This window comes from Equus przewalskii, chromosome 30 (assembly GCF_037783145.1).
Source record: "Equus przewalskii isolate Varuska chromosome 30, EquPr2, whole genome shotgun sequence".
Lineage (NCBI taxonomy): Eukaryota > Metazoa > Chordata > Mammalia > Perissodactyla > Equidae > Equus > Equus przewalskii.
In genome coordinates this window covers 8,879,677-8,903,294 of record NC_091860.1, presented here as the reverse complement: position 1 = coordinate 8,903,294, position 23,618 = coordinate 8,879,677, and the positions used below count along the sequence as shown (strand labels likewise).

Below are 23,618 nucleotides of genomic sequence, written 5' to 3'. Positions count from 1 at the left end.
ACTCATAAAATGTGGTAGGAAGTGTTCCATCTTCTTCAATTTTTTGGAATAGTTTGAAAAGGATAGGTATTCAATCATCTTTGAATGTTTGGTAGAATTTTCCAGAGAAGCCATCTGGTCCTCAACTTTTATTTTTTGGGAGGTTTTTAATTACTGTTTCAATCTCTTTACTTGTGATGGGTCTATTCCAATTCTGTATTTCTTCTTGGTTCAGTTTTTGGAGGTTGTATGAGTCTAAGAATTTATCCATTTCTTCTAGATTGTCCAATTTTTTGGCAAATAGTTTTTCATAGTATTCTCTTATAATCCTTCATATTTCTATGATGTCCATTGTAATTTCTCCCTTTAAATTTCTAATTTTATTTTATTGAGGCTTCTTTCTTTTTCTTCTAGTGATTCTAAGTGTTTGTGAATTTTGTTTATCTTCTCAAAGGATCAGCTCTTTGTTTCATTAATCTTTTCTACTGTTTTTTTGGTTTCTAGTTCATTTATTTCTGCTCTAATTTTTATTATTTCCCTCCTTGTGCTGACTTTGGGCTTTGTTTGTTCTTCTTTTTCAAATTCTACTAGGTGTAGTTTAAGATTGGTTATTTGAGATTTTTCTTGTTTGTTAAGGTCGGTCTGTATTGCTATGAATTTCCCTCTTAGGACCAATTTTGCTGCATCCCATATGAGTTAGTATGGTGTATTTTCATTTTCATTCTTCTCCAGATATTCTTTGATTTTTCCTTTAATTTCTTAAATGATACATTGTTTGTTCAGGAGCATGTTGTTTAGTCTCCACATATTTGTCCCTTTCTCAGCTTTTTTCTTGTAGTTGATTTCTAGTTTCATGGCATTATGGTCAGAAAATGCTTGATATGATTTCAGTCTTCTTAAATTTATTGAGGCTTGCCTTGTTTCCTAATGTATGGTCTATCTTTGATAATGTTCCATGTACACTTGAGAAGAATGTGTATTCTGCTGATTTTGGATGGAATGTTCTACATGTATCTAGTAAGTCCATCTGGTCTAGTGTTTGATTTAAGGCCACTGTTTCCTCGTTGACTTTCTGTCCGGATGATCTATCCATTGGTATAGGAGGGTTGTTGAGGTCCCCTACTATTATTGCGTTGCTTATTTCTCCCTTTAGGTCTGTTGATAGTTGCTTTATGTAATTTGGTGCTCCTGTTTTGGGTGCTTATATATATGTGTGTTATATTCTCTTGGTGGAGTGTCCCCTTTATCATTATATACTGCCCTCTTTGTCTCTCACTGCCTTTTTTATCTTGAAGACCACTTCATGTGATGTAAATATGGCAACACCTGCTTTCTTTTGTTTGCCATTTGCTTGGAGTATCATCTTCCACCCCTTCACTCTGAGCCTGTGTTTGTCTTTAGAGGTGAGATATGTTTCCTGGAGGAAGCATACTGGTGGGTACTGTTTTTTAATCCATCCAGACCCTCTGTGTATTTTGATTGGAGAATTCAACCCATTTACATTTAGAATGATTATTGATATATGAGGACTTAATGCTGCCATTTTATCACTTGTTTTCCAGTTTTTCTGTATTTCCCTTGTTTGTTATCCTGTGTATTTTGACTGCAAATTCAGTTTGCTGGCTCTCTCTGATGGTTTTCTCTTTTGGATTATTTGTTTAGTGGTTACCATGAGGTTTGTATAAAAGATCTTGTAGATGAGATAGTCCATTCTCTGATAGCCTCTTTTTATTTTGGTCTAAGCAGCTTTCATCCCTCTCCTCTTCCCCTTCTAAGTTGTTTTCATAGCTTATTTCATTATGTGTTGAAAATTTGTGGTTAAAGTGAAGTGATTATTTTTATTTTTGATGTTTTCCTTCCCTGTATCTTTAGAGTTATAATTGACTATTTGCTGCTTTGTTCTGATAAAATTGCAATTTTCTGATTTTGTCTGCCTATTTATCTCCTTGCTCAAGGCTTTGTAAACCCTTTCTTCTTTCTGGTATGAGGGCCTTCTTGATCATTTCTTGTGTGTGTGTGGGGAGGGGGGGGTCTTGTGGTGATGGACTTCCTCAGCTTTTGTTTATCTGATGAAGTTTTTATTTCTCCATCATATCTGAAGGATATTTTCACTGGATAAAGTATTATTGGCTGAAAATTTCTGCTGAGAGCCTGATAAGAGTTCCTTTGTAGGTTATTCTCTTCTGCCTTACTGCCCTTAATATTTTTTGTCATTGACTTTTGCCAGCTTTGCTAATATACATCTTGGAGGTCTTTTTACATTGTTGTAATTAGGTGTCCTATTGGCTTCATTTACATGTAGTTCCAGCTCCTTCTCCAGGCTAGGGAAGTTCTCAGTTATTATTTCTTTGAACAAGCTCTCTGCTGAGCTCTCCCTCTCTTCCCCTTCTGGAATACCTATAATCCTTATGTTGCATTTTCTAATTGAGTCAGATATTTCTTGGAGAATTTCTTCATTTCTTTTTAGTGTCATTTCTCTCTCCTCATCCATGTGGAGCATTTCTGGGTTCCTAACCTCTAGACTGCTAATTCTACCCTCCATAATATCAGCTCAGTTATGTAAGGACTCCAGATTTTTCTTTATCTCACTCATTGTGTTTTTCATCTCCAACCTTTCTGACTGGTTTTTCTTTATAGTTTTGATCTCCTTTGTGAAGAATTTCCTCTGTTCATTAATTTTGTTCCTGATTTCATTCAACTGCCTTTCTGAATTCTCTTGTAACTCATTGAGTTTTTCTATGATGGCTATTTTGAATTCTCTGTCATTTAGATTGTAGATTTCTTTGCTTTCAGTATTTATTTCTGGGTGTTTATCTTTTCCCTTCTGGCCTGGAATATTAATATATTTCTTCATACCCTTTGATGGAGTGGATTTGTGTCATTGCATAGTGATAGTATTTGGTTGCAGGTTCCACCTGCTGCAACTGTGGAGCAGGGCAGGAGCTGTGTAATCTGAGCCCACCATGATCCTTTTCAGCTGTGCCTGTCTGAGCCTGGGCCACTTCTTGGGATTGCAGTGGCGCTGTAGGGTCTCCCACTGAATGGGAAAGCAATCATGCAGGGCCTCAGGGCTGCTGCCCCCTGCTCTTACAGTCCTACCAAGATGTGCTTCCTGCTTTGGGGCTACACTCTTAGTATGGGTGTTCATGTCAGCCAGGAGCTCATTTGCCTGGGCCACAGACATGCCACTATCTGCTCCTAGGTCACACCAGCTCTTGTGTTTGGTGAGTTTCACCTCCCCACTGAGTTAGAGCAAGAGCCACTCCCTGGGACTGGGGCAGGACTGTGGGCTCTCCGACTGGACCAGAGAATGATCATGCATGGGCTCAGGGCTGCTGCTGCCTGCTCCCACAGTACTGTCAAGTTGTGCCCCCTCCTTCAGGGCCACAGTGGTACTATGGGAGTTCGAGGCAGCTGGGAGCTTGTTTGCCGTGGCTCGCAGGCCCACCGCCATCTGCTCCTAGGTTGCTCCAGCCTTTGTGCTTGGTGGGTAGGACCTCCCCACTGGGTCCAAGCCTGAGCCATTCCCTGTGGACTGTGCAGCCCTGTGGACTCTCCCACTACACAGGGAAGCAATCAAATGGGGCTCAAGTCTGCCATTAACTGTTTCCACATTTGCACTGGGGAGCGCTCCCACCTTTGGAGCTGCAGTGGTGCTCTGAGTGCTCTAGCTGGGAGAGCAGTTGCGCAAGTGTACTGGGCTGCCTGGGGGTCAGAGAGTGTTCACCTATCTCCACCACCTCCTCAGGGGTAGTGCCTCCACCTTCAGACGTATAGCTGTGTGGTCTCTCAGGTGTCCTGATGCTCTCTGTGGGCATCCTCTGCTGATCAATGAATGTCCATTTAGTCGTAGTTTGAAGGGGGAGAGACAAAGGGAACAGTTCACTCCACCATGCTGCTGACATCACTCCCGTATTGTTTTTAAGGCAGTTCCATTTACTCTGTTTGGAACACACTAGCCTATTGCAGGCAGGAAAGATATTCACTCTCTGAAGAAAAACAGTCCAACCTTTTAGTTCCGATTAATCTTGGATGAAAATAGTTGATGGATTTGGCTTTAGTGAAATAAATATAAAGGCGTGAGTTATCAAAAAAAATAAAGATTTGCATTGCAAAGTTAATTTTTGTGTAATAAGATTTCTCCATTTTCCTACTGCTTCCAGATTTTCCAAAGGCATATAATTTATAAACTTGACTTTCTAATGGTGATAAAATATACATAACAAAAATGTTACCATTTTAACCATTTTTAAGTGTACAGTTCAGTACTGTTAAATACTTTCATAATGATATGCAATCATCACCATCCTCCATCTCCAGAACTTTTTCTTCTTCCCAAAGTGAAATTTCATACCCATTAAATAATTCCCCATTCACCCCTCCACCCAGCCCCTGGCAACCACCATTCCACTTTCTGTCTGTACGAATTTAACTACTCTAGATACGTCATGGAATCTTGCGATATTTCTCCTTTGTCACTGGCTTATCTCACTTAGCATAATATCTTCAAGGTTTATCCATGTTGCAGCATGTGTCAGAATTTCCTTCATTTTTAAGGCTGAATCATATTCCATTGTATTTATATACCACATCTAGTTTATCCATTCAGCTGTTCACGGACACTTGGGTTACTTCCACCTTTCAGCTATTGTGAATATTGCTGCTATGAACATGGTCGTACAAACATATGTCTGAGTCTCTGCTCTCAATGTTTTTGGATATATATTAGGGAGGAAATTGCTGGGTCATATGATAATTCTATTTCTAAAATATGTTGAAGAACTGCCATTCTGCTTTCCAGAGCAGCTGTACCATTTTATGTTCCCACCAGCAATGAATAATGGTTTCAATTTCTCTGCATCCTTGCCAACACTGTGATTTTCTGTTTTTTTCAAAGCAGCCATCCTAATGAATGTGAAGTGGCATTTAACTGTGGTTTTGATTTGCATTTCTCTATTGATTAGTCATGTTGAGCATCATTTCATGTGATTATTGGCCATTTGCATATCATCTTTGCAGAAATATCTATTCAAATTCTTTGCCCATTTAAAAATCCAGGTTTTTGTTTGTTTATTTGTTTGTTTTACTGAGTTGTGGGAACTAGTATTTAAAAGGTAGCATTTCAAATCAGGGGAGAAACAATGGATTATTCAATAAGCAATGTGGGGCAATTGGGTAAAGTTCTATAAAAAATTGAAAACTGTTACTTTTTCATATTTTCTTTTTAAAGGGAAATAAAATATTCAGATAAAAATGTAGACCATTTATGCACCATAAGCAGTCCCTTCACCCAAGGCAATCTCTAGCATGAATTTAGTGTTTATCATTCTATCTATTGAAAAAATAATTTTCTATAGTGTTTGTATAAACAACTTATAGTTCTGTTTTGTGCTTTATATATGCTACAAATTGATTTTTTCACTTAACATATATTCTTTAGATTCATATAGCATAGTATAGTCTATTCCTTTTCATTGCTGTATAGTATTTCATTGTTCAAATGTTCCACATTTTATTATCTATTCTCCATTTGAAGATGTTTTGGTTATTTCAAACTGCTTACTATTACACAAAGCTCTCTGATGGACATCTTTATACCTGTCTCCATGTACACATGGGTGAGAGTTTTACAGAATATATGCTAGAAAAGGAGATTGCTTCATTAGTGGGTCTGTATACTTTCATTTTTGGTAGAAAATACCAAATTTATCTCTAGTAGGTTGTATCAATTTATGAGAGTTCCATATGTTCATATTACCACTAGCATCTTATACTGTCAGACATAAAACTACTACCAAGACTGATGAAGAAAAAATGGTATATCCTTGTTTTAATTTGTGTTTCTCTGATTACTACTGAGATTGAGTATCTTCTCATTTGTGTTTTTGGCCATTTATTTTTCCTCTTCTGTTACGTGCCAGAGCTTTTCCTTTAGCCATTTTTCCATTGAATTTTTGTCTTTTAGTTTTAGTTAAAGAGCTCTTTATTTCTTCTGTGCAAAAATCTTTTGTCTGTTACAGATTGTTTCAGTTATAAATTCCATTTTTCTTCAAGCAACAAAAAACCTTGAGAAAGACAGATGTTTATGTTTTTCTTGGATCAAGAGATTTGGACATGCACTGTATGAGGCTTGTGCAGATGTTCATGATGTCATCAAGAACCCAGGCTCCTCTTCTCTTTCTGTTTTCACCCCTCTGGTATATGTTTTTGTCATTATGGGGCAAGACAGCTGCTATACCTCTATCCATTTTAACAACCTTTCAGGAAGAAGAAGGATGAGGGTAAAAGGCAAAAGCCAAAAAGGGGAAAGGGGTGTGCCAGCTAAATCTTTACATGTAAAAATCCTTCACATAAGCACTATCCAGCAACTTCCACTCTAATCATAAACCAGAACAGCGACACATGGCTACCTTTAGCTGTAAGAGGGGCTCGGAAATTGAGGTTTTAGCTTTTCATAATCTCTGTAGAGACAAGGGAGAAAGGAGTTGTAATTGGAGACTGTATCAATCAATATATGTGTTGAAAGTATTTTTTCCAAATCTGTGGCATGCTTTTCATTTCATATTACGTATCTTCTTTCATACTAAAGTTTTTAATTTGGATGTAGTCAAATGTATTGTTATGGACTGAACATTTGTGTCTACTCCAAATTCATCTCCTGAAACTCTAATCCTCAATGTGATGCTTTTTGGAGGTGGGGCCTTGGGGAGGTAATTAGGGTTAGATTAGTTTAGGAGGGTAGGACTCTCATGACGGGATCAGTGTCCTTATAAGAAGATGAAGAGAAAGAGATCTTTCCCTCTCAATGAGTACATATGGTACTGGGGAAAGGGTATGTGAGGATACAGCAAGGCAGCCATTTGCAAGCCAGGGAGGGGACCCCCACTAAGAACCCCATCCAACTAGGACCCTGATCTTGGACTTCACAGGCTCCAGAATTGTGAGAAACAAATGTCTGTTGTTTAAGTCACCCAGTCTGTGTTTATTTATTGCAGCCTAAGCTGACTAAGACATTCATCCATATTTTCTTTTTGTAATTCTATTTTTGGGGCTTGTTAAGTAAACCTTTCATTAACACTTAACCATAAACAAGACCACTGGGCTGCACAACTTCAGGGAGCACCAATTAACATAGATTATAACACAAATGGTGTCCCCCAGTGTTGTGCAATGAAGCCGCTATTCTATTTTTCTTGTAATGATTTTAAAGACATATTTTACACAGTAGATCCTTAATCTGTGTGGAATTTATTATGTGTATGTCTGAGGTAAGGATCTTATTATCTTTGTTTTCTATGTGGAATTGGTCCATTGCTATTCATTAAATAGTTCATCCTTTCTCCACTAATTTTTAATGCCTATCTCTAGGTTCTCTCCTCTGTCCCATTAAACTAAGTAGCTTTTCTTCAGTCGCTATCACACTCATTAATTACCAATGGTCCCTAAGTATGCTACTTGGCAGGGCCAATCCTTTGTGGTAGAGATTGCTACTTGTTCACCAAGTCCAGTTTTCTTTTTCTCTAGAAATTTAGCTAGACTAAAATTTTTCAGTCTTGCTTGAAGTTAAGTGGGACCAATGAAATGTTGGTGGAAAGTGATATTTGCCACTTCCAGATGCGGCTCCTTAAAATTTCCATTGAGATTCTCTCTGCCTTCTCTCTGACCTCCTCTTCTGGCTGGACGCAGCAGATCCAGCAGAGGAATGTGAGGTCCTCCAGGATGATGGAGCCACTAGACAGAAGCATATTGCATTCCGATGACTCAATGGAGCAGAGCTCACCCATCCCTTGCTCTTCTTCTACTGACTAGCATTGGACTGTGACATGTGTAACAGATGAATTTTACTGTGTTAAGTCTCCGAGATACTGCAGTTGTTGATGGTAGCAGCTACCCCACCCTGACTAACATAAAATGTTCTTCCTGGAGTCATCTTGCCTGCTCTGAGTCTTTCCGTAAGGTTTTTAGTCAGCTTATAAAGTTCCTCAGAGTCCTGTAGGGATTATAAGTGGAGTTACATTGCATTTATGAGTTAATTTGGGAAAAATTTTCCCCTTTATAACTTTGGACATAACTATTATATGTCCATTTATTCAGGTCTTTCATGTCCATTGGTAAATTTTACAATTTTTCTCCACGAAAGTATTACACATTTTTTATTTGTTTCTAGTACTTTGGAAGTTATTGTTACTGTGAATATGATTTTTTCTGTTACATTTTCTAATTGATTACTGTTGGTTTGAAGGATCACTATTGATTGAGCTTATGTTCAACAACCTTGCTAAAACCTTTCTTAGTTGTAATAATTGTAGCTTCCCTTAAATTTTCTATGTGGACAACATCTGCAAATAATGAAATGTTTACTTTTTCTTTCCTGATTCTTACATTTCATTCATATTCTTTTGTCTTGCTTGCATTAGCTAAGGCTTTCTTATGTTCTACAAGTTTGTACTTTTGTTTTTTACATTTAAGTTTTTAATCTATCTAGGTTTGATTTTTGTATTTCAATATTCTAATAGGAAACTATAGATTTTGTATGTTTACCTTAAGTTATTCACCTTCTTGGACTCATATTAATTTCAATAGTATTTTAGTTTATTCAACGTTATTTTTTCTAGATAGACAATATTATCTAAAAATAATCATTTTGACTCTTCCTTTCTTATGTTTATGCCTCATTTCTTTTTCCTGTTTCATTTCATTGGCTATGACTGCCAGAAGTATGACTGGTGTCTGCTTCCATAACAAAATACTACAAACTGGGTGGCTTAAACAACAGAAATTTATATCTCATGGTTCTGGAGGCTTGGAAGTCCATGATCAAGGTGCCAGCTGATTTGGTTTCTGGTGAGAGCTGTTTTCCTGGCTTGCTGCCTTCTTGGTGTGTCCTCATATAGTGGAGAGAAAGAGCTCTGGTCTCTCTTCCCCTTCTTCTGAGCGGACCAGCCCTACTGGATTAGAGTCTCGCCCTTATGACCTCATTTAACCTTGATCAACAGGCCCAGTCTCCAAATATAGTCACACTTGGGGTTAGAGCTTCAACATGTGAATTTTGGACACACAAATATTCAGTCCATAAGAGATGGTATTTCTGAATAACCACCAAGGGTTCCCCCCCACCATTTTCTCTTTTTATCTATGTTAGTAGATTTTTAAAGAAGTTTACCTTTCTATGTATTCCTGGAATAAACTTTGTTTGGCCACTCTAAAAGTAACAATTAGAATAATTGTGGTAAATTTGCATTGAGTCATTATTCTTAGAGAAGCTGGACCTATATCTCCCAGAATTCCCTTCCCTGTATTGTTCCAACTTTGGGTTGCCATAAGAATTTATGTGAGATTTGGGAGGTAGAAGTGAAGCAGCTCTGAAAGGTGCCAGGCATGGAGTAGCAGCTTGACCCACAGTTTCTCTTGAGTCTTAGCTCAGGCATGAGTTCAGCTCCATGGAGACTGGTTCCTTTTTGTTCTGAAGGTCATCTACGTCATTGAGTTTAGAGGCAGTGAGAGAAAATACAGGATTCAATTTGTCCTCATTGGTTCTGCTTTGTCCGTAGGGGTTTCGATTTGTCTTTGCTCTTCCCTACTTCACACCAGTTCCTGACTATAGGACATGCTGACCTAGAGTAATTTTAGGCCCGCCTCCAGACACAGAGGCAATAGTCTTCCACAGGCCTCTTGACCAGCTCCCATAATTCTATAAAGTCTAATCCCTGTAATTAATCTCATGCCACACCAATCACAGTGGTTCTACTTTCCTGATCAAATTCTAGCTGAATCAAAATATTTCATCTTTATGGATTTATAAATAAAGTACAAACTCCTTTGCAGGGCATATATGACCTTAAGTCGGCCTCAATCAGCTTTTCATCCAATACCTTGTCCCACCTTCCCTCACATCTTTGATCCCAACACATGAACAAATTTCCTGCTTATCACATATGGTATGATGTTTTAGCTTTTACATCTTTCCCAGAATGACTCTCTCTCATCATCTCTGCTTGTAAATAACATCTCATCCCAGAAGAATCAGGTGAAATGTTGCTTCCTCTATGACATCTTCCTCATCTGTGTCACATACATTTAATTACTCTCTTGTTCCCATGGCACTTAAAAAAATATTAACGTAAATTTCAATTGAAGCATGACATAAACAAAAATGAACAAATCTTAGTTACACATTCAATTGAGTTTCACAAAGTGAACATACTCATGTAACAAGCACCAAATTCAACAAATAGAACATTACCATAACCCCATAATTCCCACATTCCATTTCCAGACACTCTATCTCCAGCCTGAATTTGAACATAGGCTGGTTTTGCCTGTTTTTGAACTTTATATAAATGGAATCATACAATATGTTCTCTTTTGAATCTATATTCTTTTTCTCCACATTACGTCTGAGATTCATAGAAGATGTTGAACAGGTGTAGTTCATTTGTTCTCACTGCTCTTCAGTAGTCCCTATTTACCCAGTCTACTGCTGATGGTCACTGAGTCGTTTCCAGGTTGGGCTATTACCAAATAGCGTTGTTATTAACATTTTTGTAGTTGTCTTTTGATGCACATAATGTAGCATTTTTTACATCCTTTAATTTCAACACTTTTGCATTGTGTTGCAATTCCTATATTACATATCTGTTGACCACACTAGACTGAGTTCCCCGAGGGGCTTTGTAAACCTCAGTGTCAACTACATCACATGGGACACAGTAGGGGTTTAAAAATGTTTGTAAAGGAAAGAGCATCTTGAAGAAGCCTTTTTTAGTTATTTCAATATATATTCCTTTATGTTTCTTAAGATCCATAAGCTAATTATTTTATCTTTCTTATAGTCATGTGTAAGAATGGGCCTCTTATTAATTAAAACATCTCTAGAAATACATGATCAAGAATGCTTATTATGGTGATCATTCCACAATATATACAAATATTGAATCATTATGTTGTACACCTGAGCTAATATGAAGTTATATGTCAATTATATTTCAATTAAAAAAAAGCTTCATATTGGGCACTGTACTGTAAGTACTGAAAGACATTAACTAGTGTTCCAAGACATATATTTTAGGTAAAATTACAGTTTCACAAAATTGGAAGGCACCTTGGGAACTGATTCAATCCATCATATTCATCATTAGGTTTCAGCAGGAGTTACCACACCTAAACGAGCCCAGCGATGTGAAAGAGCTACTTTTTAAATACTTTTACCTGAATAACCTCAAGTTCCTTTCTCCTTATGCTATTCACCTTTATTGGAAATCCAGACTACCAGCAAATGGAAATTCAACAGAAATTATTGGCACAAAACTCTTACTCATCATTATCTAAAGATCAACATACTGTAAATTAGTTTATTACATAAGCTCAACGAACAGTTGTCAAAATGAAGTCCTGGATTAGGGAAAAAATACCCAAGTCCTTTTATAAGTATGCGTGACCGAGTAGACTGGAACTGAAAAGCATATCATCAAAGAGCAAGAAAAAAGAGTAGAGGAAGCAGTAGATATTAAACACACAAAGTCTTCCTAGTTTGAGTAAATTAGAAAAATTGTTAGTCTCTTACAATTTGGTATCATGGAAAAAGGCTAAGACTTAAGTAAGAGTTTTTTTGGATTGACTGACTCCTGGTTCTCCTACTTACTAAATTGTAGGACCTCGGGCAAATCAGATAAGATGAGTCTTAAAGTCCTCATCCCCAAAGACCCTACAAAAGTTTCTGGAATACGTGTCATCTGCTTGGCAGAAACCCGGCACTCAGTAAGCAGTAGCCTTCATTACCTGAATGGCCCTCTTTGCTTTCATATACGCAACCTCAAAGTCAGTAAGGATCAAGAGCAAGAAATTGGAGCCCAGTTCTCCGATTCAAGTGCGTCCCTTTTGCTGGAAGCTGATGTGGTAGGTATTTTGAATTGGTACAGAGCGACGCAGTAGAAAAGACGGATTTCTGCCGCCAGGCTCGAGCGTCTGCGGGGCCGAGCAACCGAACCGGAACGGGTGGGAGGAAGCTCCCGCCCGAGGGGGCTGTCCTGAAGCTCCGCGGAGGGGGGACTACATTTCCCACAAGTCCGCGAGGCAGGGCGAGGGGCGGGCGTCGGGGACATTACCGGACAGGCCTTGCCCGGCAGTACCAAGGTAAATGCCGGCACTGCGGCTCGGAGAGAAAAGTAACTTATAGTCTGCGTCTAGCTTTGTACTAGTAACCCTCCTAACCCATCCCGAACTGACAAAAGCGACCTGGCGACTTTGGGATTTCCGGGCTGCAGGACTCCACCCCAACAACCATGTCAGTCCCCCCTCGATGGGCCTGGGGCGCTTTCTAGAGGCCTGAGGACGCGGGGCGTTGTGCTAGAAAGGTTCAGGCCCAGGGTACCCATTTTTAGGGTTGATCCATGCTGGTTCATCGTTCGCCCCTCCCCCACGCCCTGTCGCCTATTAAATCGGGCTGGAGCTGGGCTGGGCCGGGCCCGGCTCCCCGGGCTCGCTGTTAGGGGTGGTGCCCGGGAAGGTGCCCTCTCTCCCCCGGCCCAGTCTAGTAGCTGGCGACCTCCCCTGTCCTTTCGGTGTTGCTCGGACGTCCCTGTCTCAAAGAGCTGCGAGCCAAGCACTGCTAAGCACCCCTATCCAACATCCCTAATCCTTTCATCTGCCCTTTAGGGTGGTACAAAGACTGCCACCGGAGAGGCTAAAGTAACTTGCTCTAGGTCACAGAACGTCAATGGCAGAACTTAAGGTTTCACCGAGCCTTCCGGAGCTAAAGCCCTTTGCTTAGTCCCATCACGTTCCTGAAATCTTAACCAGAGAGGGCAGGCTCTGGGCACCGCAGAGGCATTTTTCCGCCCAGCGGTGCCGACGAGCACAACTTTGGGCCCGGGCGCGCTCCGCCGGTGCAGCTGCGCGGGCGGACACGTGGGTCCACCCCGCTCAAACAGCGGGCAGCGGGTCCTCCGCGGCCCCATCGCACTCCTCTTCCTTTCCTCCTTCCCGGGCCCTTCTCGGGGCTCCGACGGACAGCGCGCGTCGCCGCCGCCTCCGCGGGGCGGGTGGGTGGAGTTTGCTGCGAGCCGGCGGCGCGAGCTAGTGGGTCCTGGGGTGGCTCCGGGGCGTGGCTGTGGGGAGGGCGCGGACCGACAGACCGACCCCGCCGGGATGGGGGGTGTGGCTGCTCCGCCAGGGTCCTACGGGTGGGAGAGCGGCTCCGCGACCACCAGTGGCGGGAGCCCCTTCGCCTTCTGCTAGAGATGCTCTTCCTCTCGGTGAGTTGTTTTTCTGTCTTCGCGGGCCTGCTGCTCGGCCTTGGTCACGCCCCGGGGAGGAGGAAGGAGCCGGGCCACGACGGTCGGTGTGGCCTGGATAGGGCAGGGCAACGGGGAACTGACCAGCTGCGCTCCCGGCCTCCTCCCTCTGGGCATGTTGATCCGCGGCTGCGCTCCATGTTCCAGTTTCATGCAGGCTCCTGGGAAAGCTGGTGCTGCTGCTGCCTGATTCCAGCCGACACACCTGGGGACCGGGGCCGGCGCTGGCGGCTGGAGATGGCGGACACGAGATCCGTGCATGAAACCAGGTTTGAGGCGGCGGTGAAGGTGATCCAGAGTTTGCCGAAAAATGGTACGTGCACCGGGTCCCCGCTGCAGAAGCCTCTTGCAGAGGCCTGAGGCCCCGGTCCCTGAACCTCAGCTCCTTTAAACCTCCCTTCTGCTTCCAGTCTTGCTTATTTAACCTACTTCTTTTCTGCGTTTAAAAGGAATGTAATTGAAGGGGACGTAGCGAATGTGAATTAATTACCTGCTGATCTTTCAAGCCAGAGACAAGTATATTATCCAGATTTTAAGTAGTTTATGTTGTTGAAAACAGAAGTCTTGTCTCGTAATGACTGCGGATTTGGGTATGTTTAAAAAAAAAATGGCATGGAGATGGTTGGTACCGCATACTCATAAAGTCTACTATTTAAGCCTTTTTGGAAACTTTCAATATGAAAAGAGAGAAAGGAAAGAACAATTATGTTCTTTGGTAAAACGATTTCTTTTATTTTAATAAATATATATACTATACCACTTTATTTTTTGCTATTTTACTGTAACAGTGTTCGCTTTTTTATACTCATATTGGACCTTCTTTGCAGCTTGGGAGAAAAGTCGTTCGAGTTGCTGTTCTCTTGTATTTAATGTGTCACTTCTCTGGCTGTTTTCAAGATTTTTCTCTTCTCTTTGTCGTTGGTTTTCAGCAATTTGAGTATGATGTATCTGGGTGTGGTTTTCTTCATATTTATGCTCGTTGGGGTTTGTAGAGCTTTTTGAATTTGTGATTTTATGTTTTTGACCAATATTGGGAAGTTTAAGGCCGTTGTTCAGATACTTTTTTCTGTTGGGAAGCTTGGAGAGGGGGACTTCTGCTTTTTACTTCATCTCCTTTTGCATTAGATGAATTATTTTTCACAATAAACGTGTATTTCGGGGGGCCGGCAGGGTGGCACAGCGGTTAAGTGCGCATGTTCCGCTTCGGCCGCCCGGGGTACGCCAGTTCGGATCCCTGGTGCGGACATGGCACCGTTTGGCAAGCCATGCTATGGTAGGCGTCCCACCCGTAAAGTACAGGAAGGTGGGCACGGATGTTAGCTCAGGGCCAGTCTTCCTCAGGAAAAAGAGGAGGATTGGCAGCCGATGTTAGCTCAGGCCTAATCTTCCTCAAAACAAAAACAAAACGTATTTTTTAATGATGCATTTTAGTACTTTTATTGTGCAAGAGTGTAAAACTAAATGTAACATTAATACATTACTATAGTTTTTAATCATGTCTGTTTTCATTAATCATCATTTAGCTAAGTAACGAATATTCAATACCATTCAATAAAAATTAATTAAGTGCAGATTCAAAAGGTTTTAAAAAAGAAATATGCAGTACACAAAATAGTATTCCTTTTGTAATCTCAAACGTCAAATTGGAGGAAGACATATCGCGGGTTGAAAGATAAGAGCACCTGAACAAAATGTAAAGAAATAATATAGGAACTTATTTAGATATTGATTTTTTTAAATACCTGATTAAGAGGGTTTGTAGAAAGGCATGATTCTGAGAGTTTTATGTAAGTCATACCTTTATCCTTTCTACACACATTTTAATATCTTTTTGGAAATTGATAAAGTTAGACTTGGTGTCTCCAGTGTACTATCTTTGACGTTCTATATCACTTATTAAGAAACCCTTGTAAGTGTAAATACAGTTTGTATTTACATGACATTTAAGAAGATATTGCAAAGTTAAGATACCAAAGGGCACCTGTGGTGGACAGTATTCAGTATACTGTTACCTCCAGAAACTATGTTGATGTTAATTGAAGCACAAATATTGTTATAATGAATTATTCAATGTTTGTATAATAATACTTTAAAATTGTTTGATCTGCCTGGGCTATTTTGCAGAGAGTAAGATCTTACAATTTTTTGCTCCTTGTTACTTAATCTTTCTGTTCCTTGTTACTTAATCTTTATGTAAGGCCTAAGGTTATAATGAGTCTTGTGGCAACTATGTTTGGTATGCCTTTGGCCTTTAGAATTTTAAATTCGTAGATAATCTGGTAAACACATATATCAAATATATCATGTGATTTATCAATATATCACCTTGAGGACAGAGATCATACTTTATCCAGTGTCTTACACACAGAGTACACTCAATATATGTTAGCAGTTTTTGCTATAACTTACTTTAATGTATGTATCATTCACCTTAACCAATAGACTTCTAAATCTTACTTGATTGACTTATGAAGATATTATGAGATGAGGCTTTTGATGTTTTAAATTTAGGTTTGTGTTATTTAAATAGGCAACAGTTTTTAACTGTAGTTTCTCCATTTTTTTCCCTCTGCTATATAAAGGAGGACTAACTATATCATTGAAACACCATATGTAATAGATACTCCTATATGAACTAATGTAGATAATTATTATTGTGATTTTGAAATTAATTACGTACTCTTGGCCAAACCTGAAATACCAGCTCTCAGCTTGGCTGTATTGTAATTTTCACCGCATTTAGAAACTGTTAGCTTTTGATTACTACATGTTATCTGTTTAAAGTTTTTAAAATATCTTTTTACAGTTTTAATTTTTATTTTTATAATAATTTTTGGTATAAAAGTAATACACACTGAATGTAAAATGTTTTAAACACAAATAAGCAAAAAGGACAATAAAAATAATTTGTATGCCTGCTATCCAGAGATATCCTTTTCTTAACGTTTTGATGTGTTTCCTTCCACTCTACTCTTTATGTACATGAATACTTATTTTGCAAAAATGGATTATGCTGGATATGCTGTTTTTAAACTGCTATTTTTTTCTCATTTTATAGTAGATCATGAAACTTTTCTCATGTCATTATATTTTTCTACAATCTAATTTTTAAGGGCTGTAGTTATAAATTATCCAGTTGTATATGTGTATCATAATTATTTAGCCACTTATTTATTATAAAACACTTACATTCCAAATTTTCCCTGTTATTAAGAGTATTGCAACTTATAGCACTTGTTCATACAGCTTGAAAATTTTAAACATTAAAAAGGTTGTAGAGGGGCCGGCTGGGTGTCGCAGCGGTTAAGTGCACACGTTCCGCTTTGGTGGCCCAGGGTTCACCGGTTCTGATCCCGGGTGCAGACGTGATACTGCTTGGCAAGCCATGCTGCGGTAGGCATCCCATGTGTAAAGTCGAGGAAGATGGGCATGGATGTTAGCTCAGGGCCAGTCTTCCTCAGCGAAAAAGAGGAGGATTGGCAGCAGTTAGCTCAGGGCTAATCTTCCTCAAAAAATAAAAAAATTAAAAAAATTAAGAAAAAAGGTTGTAGATGTGCTAGAAATGTATATGAAGACTGATCTTCAAAAAAACTGATGTGTCCAAAATTATAGAGGTAGGAATTGAGAAATCTATTTTATCTTGGATTATTTTTCTACCACAATACACACTGGTTGGCTTTAGCGAAAGTTCCTTATCCGTTGAGAAATTGAAATTTGGCCAAGAGGAGTTCAATTTCTTAATATTGGAGTTTTATTAAACAGAGTATACATTTAACTTTTTCATTTATGCTAGTCAGTTTTAGTTTGTCACAATCTTTGAATAAAAATACTTTATTACAGTTGCATAATAGTCTATATTTTAATAAATTTAGTTTTTAAATGATATTTGCCAGATATTTTGGTTACACCTACAGCAGGTTGTTCATTTATTTTTTAATTTATTGATCTGTTTTAGGTGTTGCTATTAAAGTGTAAAATCAGAGGGGTTTTTTTATATTAAAGGAGTAAAGCAACTAATAGAGCCATAATTTTTGTTTCTATAAGATAGAAGTAAATAAATAGTTGTCTGAAGTATTAATGAAATATTTAAAAATCATTATTAGTATAGCTCAGCTAATTTGTAGCCTTAGCGTACGAATTGTATTCTCCAGGAGATCTGTGTGTAATGTATGTTTCTCATAGGTTCGTTTCAGCCAACGCATGAAATGATGCTCAAGTTCTACAGCTTCTATAAGCAGGCGACTGAAGGACCCTGCACACTTTCGAGGCCTGGATTCTGGGACCCTGTTGGAAGATATAAATGGTAATTTTGTATAGAAAGCTATGAAAGAATTTTTAGTTTAATGACATAATTATCATCTGACTGTTGTATATGTGGTTATGCATTATTCTGTGCATAAAGGATTCTGGGTACTGGATACAATTTTTATCCTCCAGGTGCTCTTAACACAATTTCACTCAAATAGAAACTTGGGCAAGAGAGGAAAACAATAAAACCAAAAAGGATAGGTGTCTCAAAGATAAAAAAAGCATTCTTAGTTAGGCTTCCTTTTTATGTAGTTTTTTCTTTTTATCATGCCAAGACCAACTCCCAGACTAAGTTAAATAAATAAACAAACTCTTCTGCCTGTTTTACCTGCAAAGAAAAATAATGACTTTTGCTTGTCGAGTGACAGTGTTTGCTTTGAGCCTTTAAGATAATAAGTAACTAGGAACATGACTCAGATGCTGCCATGCTAACTTTTTATCTAGGCCTCACTCCTGTCCCACTGTATTTCAATAGAAATTTGATTTTTAATATACTTAAAAGAATCATAAAATATCCAGAGATAGCTCTAGAATTTTTCCAGTTGACTAACATTTAATGTTCTTAAATATTATTGAAGACTTTACAGACATGTAACAAAACGTCTAATGTAGCCTAATGTAGACTATACATTCCGAGCAGGATTTGGTAACTGGTGAAGCATGTCTCAAGAGCCACGCATTTTGATGGCTAAATTTCTTTACCTTGAATTGAAAGTCCTTTGACTCCTTTGAGGATTTCTTAGTACTGTAGTTTCCTCTAAAATCTTTGTGAATGCTCATAAAATAATAGGTTAAACATAATAGCAATATGTTATTTAATCTATTTTAAGAAAATTTGTTTATTTATGATTTTTCTCAGTATTGACCTTTGGCGGAGTTAAACTGCTTCTGGAAAAGTATAAAAAGAGAGATTTTCATGTTAGGCAAAAATTTCAAGAGATTATTCTTGCTATCTAGGGGTTAAAATTTTTTTGTCCCTCACATTTTCATTTTTTTTAGAAGTAAGAAACTCCTTCCATTTTTCAGGGGTATAATTTGGACTCTTGTTTAAGTTAATGGAAACTACTAACCAAAACTTCTCTTCGTTTAAAACATGGCTGTGACAGTTCATGCAGTCTTCTAAAATGCTCATTTCTGTCACTGTTCTCTATAATGCTATCAAAACTTTTAAAGAGTTCTTAGCAAATATTTATGAACGGTCTATAGTCTATATAATATAGTCTCTATACTCACCAGACTATAGTTTATCGTCTGTAGGTGGGTTATATACTTAGTTTTAAATACTATTAAATTTGCCAGTTTATTCACTGTAATATTTTTCTTCGAGGTGGTACATTTAAAGAGGTCCTTTGGAAACATAATATGGCTTTAAGTAGAGCCTGTTTTAAGTTAATGACACTATAGCATCAACTATAAATTGTATTCTTAGCAATTGACAATCAAATGTCTTTTGTTGTTATTTGGGTATTTTCGTTTCTAGGGATGCTTGGAGTGCATTGGGGGATATGACCAAAGAGGAAGCCATGATTGCATATGTTGAAGAAATGAAAAAGGTAGGGAAAATAATTCACAGTAGAAAATAAAAATATTCAGAGCCACTCTGATTTAATTTTGTCAGGCAAATTAGCTGCTTTGTTTTAAGGAACAGGGAGATTGTAATATGTTAGAGAATCTAGATTATTCAACGTATTAGGGCTTTATCTGTCTCATCAAAGTTTATCTTAAGGTGTTTTTTCCTTAGGATATATCACATTGTGGTAATATCTTGATTTTTTTTGTTTTTCATCTTCCCTGTCTTTCTCTATAGTCAACTTCTGCAAAAGTGTAGAAATAAGAATCTTTTAAAAGATTGATGTCCCTTACTCAGGAGTCTGGGAATTACCTGGGCTGTCTTGATAGTATTTCTGCTTTGGAACTTTTTATTGAGGAGAAATAGTTAACAAGAATGCCCAACAATGTTCTCACACAAGTTTTGACTCCTAAACTGAGATAGTCCCATCCCTGGGCTTCTCAGTAACAAGCCTTTTTCTGTGAGTGTGAAGATCCTTCAGAAGCAGAACGTGATAAGGATACTGTTAGTTTCTGTGGGAACTACTAAGGAGTGCATTCCTTATTAATTAGGTCTTTTAAGTCTTTTCAAGGGGTCGTTTAGAGGAGCAAATTTATGAAGAAATCATAAATTTTAAAGATTATTTTAGTGCCTTTTTATAAAGGACCATTTTTATGTTGGAGATGGGTCAGAAGTTGTGAGCTCTAGGTCTGTTTGATAATCTTAAATAAATTATCTTTGAACATAAAGAAAATCTATAAAAAGGGATAGTTTTTATGCTGGACGGTTTGACAATATTAGTCTCTGTAGTAATTTTTATTCGGTAGATTCAACCTAGGTTTTTTTTTTTTTTGACTCTAATCTCTTCTATACTGCTCAAAGTTGTGCCCTTTGTTACATTCTCCCGATTTTTTTTAGTGGACCTTGTTTATTTACAACAGAGGGCAGAGTTTAGTTCTTTTGGCTGTTAACTATGTCAGTAACAGCAACAAAGGAACCTTTCTAAAGCAGAGAGAGAGAGAGACAGTCTAAAGCCTTTTTGGTTTGATATCTGTTCCTTTTTCTTTACCTTAAATATCGTCATCACTTTTAGGACACACTTGTGTAATGTAAAGTTGAAGTGACACATTAAATAAAATTTACCCATTTTTCCTATCCAATTTTGTTAATTAATGATGTAGCCACAGTTTAAAGTGAGAAGGGAAGGAAACAATGTGTGTTCTTTTTTTATTTTTCCTCAGGAGAGATTAAAACTATGCTTCTGCCTTTTAGCTGTTTTAAAATACTTCTGCTGTGCCTGTAAATTTCTGTAACTACTCTAATTAAAAGAATCCACCAACTATTTTCATTCAGACTTTTAAAATTTCTTTTAATCACTGTGACTATAATAAGTTTATGGTAAACTTTTAGAGATACATCTAAAATTAGGGTATTTGTAGATTGAAAATTTGATTAGTCTTTTATTTTTAGAGTTTAGCTTTGTGGATATGGATAGATAAAATTCTGTATTTCTAGATAATCATGTGGGATAGTACATCATCCCAAAGACTTGATTACTCAATTCGGGACTTTTTCTTTATTAAGCTTTTTTTTTTAAAAGATTTTATTTTTCCTTTTCCTCCCCAAAGCCCCCTGGTACATAGTTGTGTATATATATATATATATATATTTTTTTTTTTTTAGTTGTGGGTCCTTCTAGTTGTGGCATGTGGGACACCACCTCAGTGTCGCTTGATGAGTGGTGCCACGTCCACGCCCAGGATCCAAACCAGTGAAACCGTGGGCCTCGGAAGCCGAGCGTGGGAGCTTAACCACTTGGCCACGGGGCTGGCCCAAGGGACTTTTTCTAATTGAAATAATTTACTAGCTGAAGCAGCCATCAAATTATGTTTTTACACATAATTTGTTCACAAATATAGTTCACAAATCACCGTACTATTGCTCTTTAGAATTACTCTTGTATTATAAATTTCATTCTGTGGCTTTGCAGTCAAGGGTTTAAGGAACCTTATTAAATTTATATGTTACAACAATGTTTTATAGAAAATCACTTTTCATAATTTGTAAACTGTCCAGTGAAATATCACTGAAAAAGTTGCTGGAATCAAAAATTCTTTTAAAATAATTTAATAGGATTTTAGCTTTGAGGGAATAGAGTAACTAATGTGGTTTGGGATGTAATACATGTTTCTTTAAATAAAGTTTATTTTGATTCATAATCAGCAGAAAATGTAAAATTCTATTTTCTGTACAAATTGTATAGGCTATGTTATGGGGATTTCCAGAAAATTCAGCCAGTACTTGAATAATGTGCATTATGTCTGTTGAATTTAAAGAGAGATCAGTGTACTCGACTCTGTGACTGCACATTAGAGTCACCTGGGGACCTTGTAAAAGAGGACTACAAATGCCCCAGCACACCCCAGACTGACTACTTCAGGATTTCTGAGAGGATGGGGTAATCACTGTACTAAGATGGAGGATCAGAACAGAGTCTCCAGGGATGGGGCCTGGAAGTTATCGTGGCCAAGGGTCTGGTCTGTAGCCCTACAAGTCTAGAACTTTAGCCTTCTCTGAGTACTGAAGGTTGATTTGCTTTTTAAGGCTTGACTCATGATAAACATCTTTTGGAGATTAGGGAAAAACCAGAATTCTGATTTCTTAACTTACAGTGAGCGATACACTTTTCTAGTGATCAGCTTACTCAGGATTGAGATATAGGACACTCCTCAAAGTGTCAGAGGCACTTGAGAAACTGGATTAGTGTTGCTAAGATTGTCTGTTGAACAGGGAGTAGAGCGCTGGGATTTGGATGGCTGTAAGAGATATGTTCATCTGGCAAAACAGCCCGAGGCGTGTAGTCTTTGCATTACAGTGCAGTGTACCTCCACCTTTCCAGTATGTTTTCATCTTATGGAAATGATGTCTCTCACTGGGGAAAAGTGTTTGATAAACCTAGAAAAATTACTGTGCTGTGGATGCTGCTTTTCTAGAGTCCATGCAGCTTACCAGATTTTTCTGTTAAAACATTCCTCATTAGGATGTTACAATCCAATTGAGTTAAGTTAATTACCTTACACTTTAAATAAAATCTTCTCTGAGGATAAGTAGTAGTTACCTAGACTGAGATTTTCCTCTGTCAGCTTGTCTGTCTGTGTCTCTCTCTATCTCTGCCTACATCTTGTGTGTGTGTGTATGTGTGTTTGCGTGTGTGCCATTTCTTTCATTTCACCATTGGAGTGTGGGAGAGAATTTTGCAAAGGGCTAAGATCATTCTTGGTTTTATGTTTTGAAAGTTTCTTCTTCAGAGAATAACCTCTTAAATTCTGGCGTATCTTGCTGTGGCCATTTGTCCTGACTGTCTTGACCACTGAAATTCTAGGTTACTGAAAGAAAAATTACTCTGCTTATTTTTGCTTAGCACCAGCACATACTCCATTTATTTAGTTCTGGCATTTCAAGTCCATAATTCACTGTCTTACCTTAGGGGGTATGAGAAACTCAACACTGAATCAGTTGGCCTACTTTAGTCTTTAATTGAGAGAGAACCAAAAGAGATCTGGTTTGGAGGAGGATCAAAGGAGGTATTGGGTGGAGGTCAGGATGGGGTCTGTGGTGGGCTTACCAGATACTGCTCAGTCAAGTCTTTATATACACTATTCCAGTGTATGTGTTTGACTTGTGTTTGAATCCTCTCTCTGCCGTTTATTAGCTGTGTCTTTCGTCATGTCAAAGTAAACATTACCTTATAGTTTCAGTTTTTGGTTTGAATCTAATTCTTGGAATTATTATTATAATCCAAATATATTATAAATCATATATCTGACATAAGCTATAAAAATGCTCTCCCTAATGGCCCCAACCTTACAATAACAAATATTATCTTTAGCAAAAAGATATTTAATGATTAAAGCATTCTTTTCACTCCCATTGGTTGGTAGAAGCAGCAATTAGCGTGATAAACAGCATAGGAAAGAGCACGATAATTTACTAAGAGCTGTGAAATTAAATTATAATCAGTAAAACCAGATATTGTTAACATAGTTCATTCTATATAATCTCTCTCAACAAACCGCCCCCCCCTACTCCCCCCCTGCCACACAGGATGGTGCTGTTGATGGGGGTATCTCAGCTCAAAATCATATCAGATTTGCTGATTACTGTAGACTACTTATGGTCTTTCCTGTATCTAGTTTAAAAATAAAAGCATGTTGTTTGAACAGAAATTGAGAATTCTAACTGGAAATACAGGAGTGATCAAAAACAGACGAAGGCCCTTTTTCACTGAGCTTACATTCTATTGTGAAAGATGGGCAGTGAACGCACTCGTATGTGGAAGATAAACAAACACATGGATAAAGGGAGAACAGATTAGTGGTTATTAGAGGGGAAAGGGGTGGGGAGGTGGGCAAAAGGGGTAGAGGGGCACAGATATATGATGACAGATGAAAACTAGACTATTGGTGGTGAGCACGATGCGTTCTATACAG

General features: G+C 38.3%; 2 protein-coding genes across 21 annotated transcripts in view; one reads left to right on the top strand and one right to left on the bottom strand.

Annotated features, from left to right (window-relative positions):
- ABI1 (abl interactor 1) overlaps positions 1–11,971 on the bottom strand; it is a 152,256-nt gene extending 140,285 nt beyond the window's left edge. For 3 of the 4 annotated variants that reach the window (XM_070600879.1, XM_070600883.1, XM_070600890.1), the window contains exon 1: positions 11,758–11,957. In XM_070600879.1, the coding sequence (XP_070456980.1) occupies positions 11,758–11,781 (24 nt within the window). In that variant the 5' untranslated portion in view covers positions 11,782–11,957. Of the gene's footprint in view, positions 1–11,757 lie in introns of all 4 variants that reach the window. The other variant, XM_070600888.1, reaches the window with a different exon arrangement.
- Positions 11,972–11,979: 8 nt separating this feature from the next.
- Positions 11,980–23,618, top strand: part of ACBD5 (acyl-CoA binding domain containing 5) — a 40,373-nt gene continuing 28,734 nt past the window's right edge. For 4 of the 17 annotated variants that reach the window (XM_070600873.1, XM_070600870.1, XM_070600867.1 and 1 more), the window contains exons 1-4: positions 11,980–12,111; positions 13,419–13,584; positions 17,454–17,574; positions 19,060–19,132. In XM_070600873.1, the coding sequence (XP_070456974.1) occupies positions 13,509–13,584; positions 17,454–17,574; positions 19,060–19,132 (270 nt within the window). In that variant the 5' untranslated portion in view covers positions 11,980–12,111; positions 13,419–13,508. Of the gene's footprint in view, positions 13,233–13,418; positions 13,585–17,453; positions 17,575–19,059; positions 19,133–23,618 lie in introns of all 17 variants that reach the window. The other 13 variants (XM_070600872.1, XM_070600869.1, XM_070600866.1 and 10 more) reach the window with 11 other exon arrangements.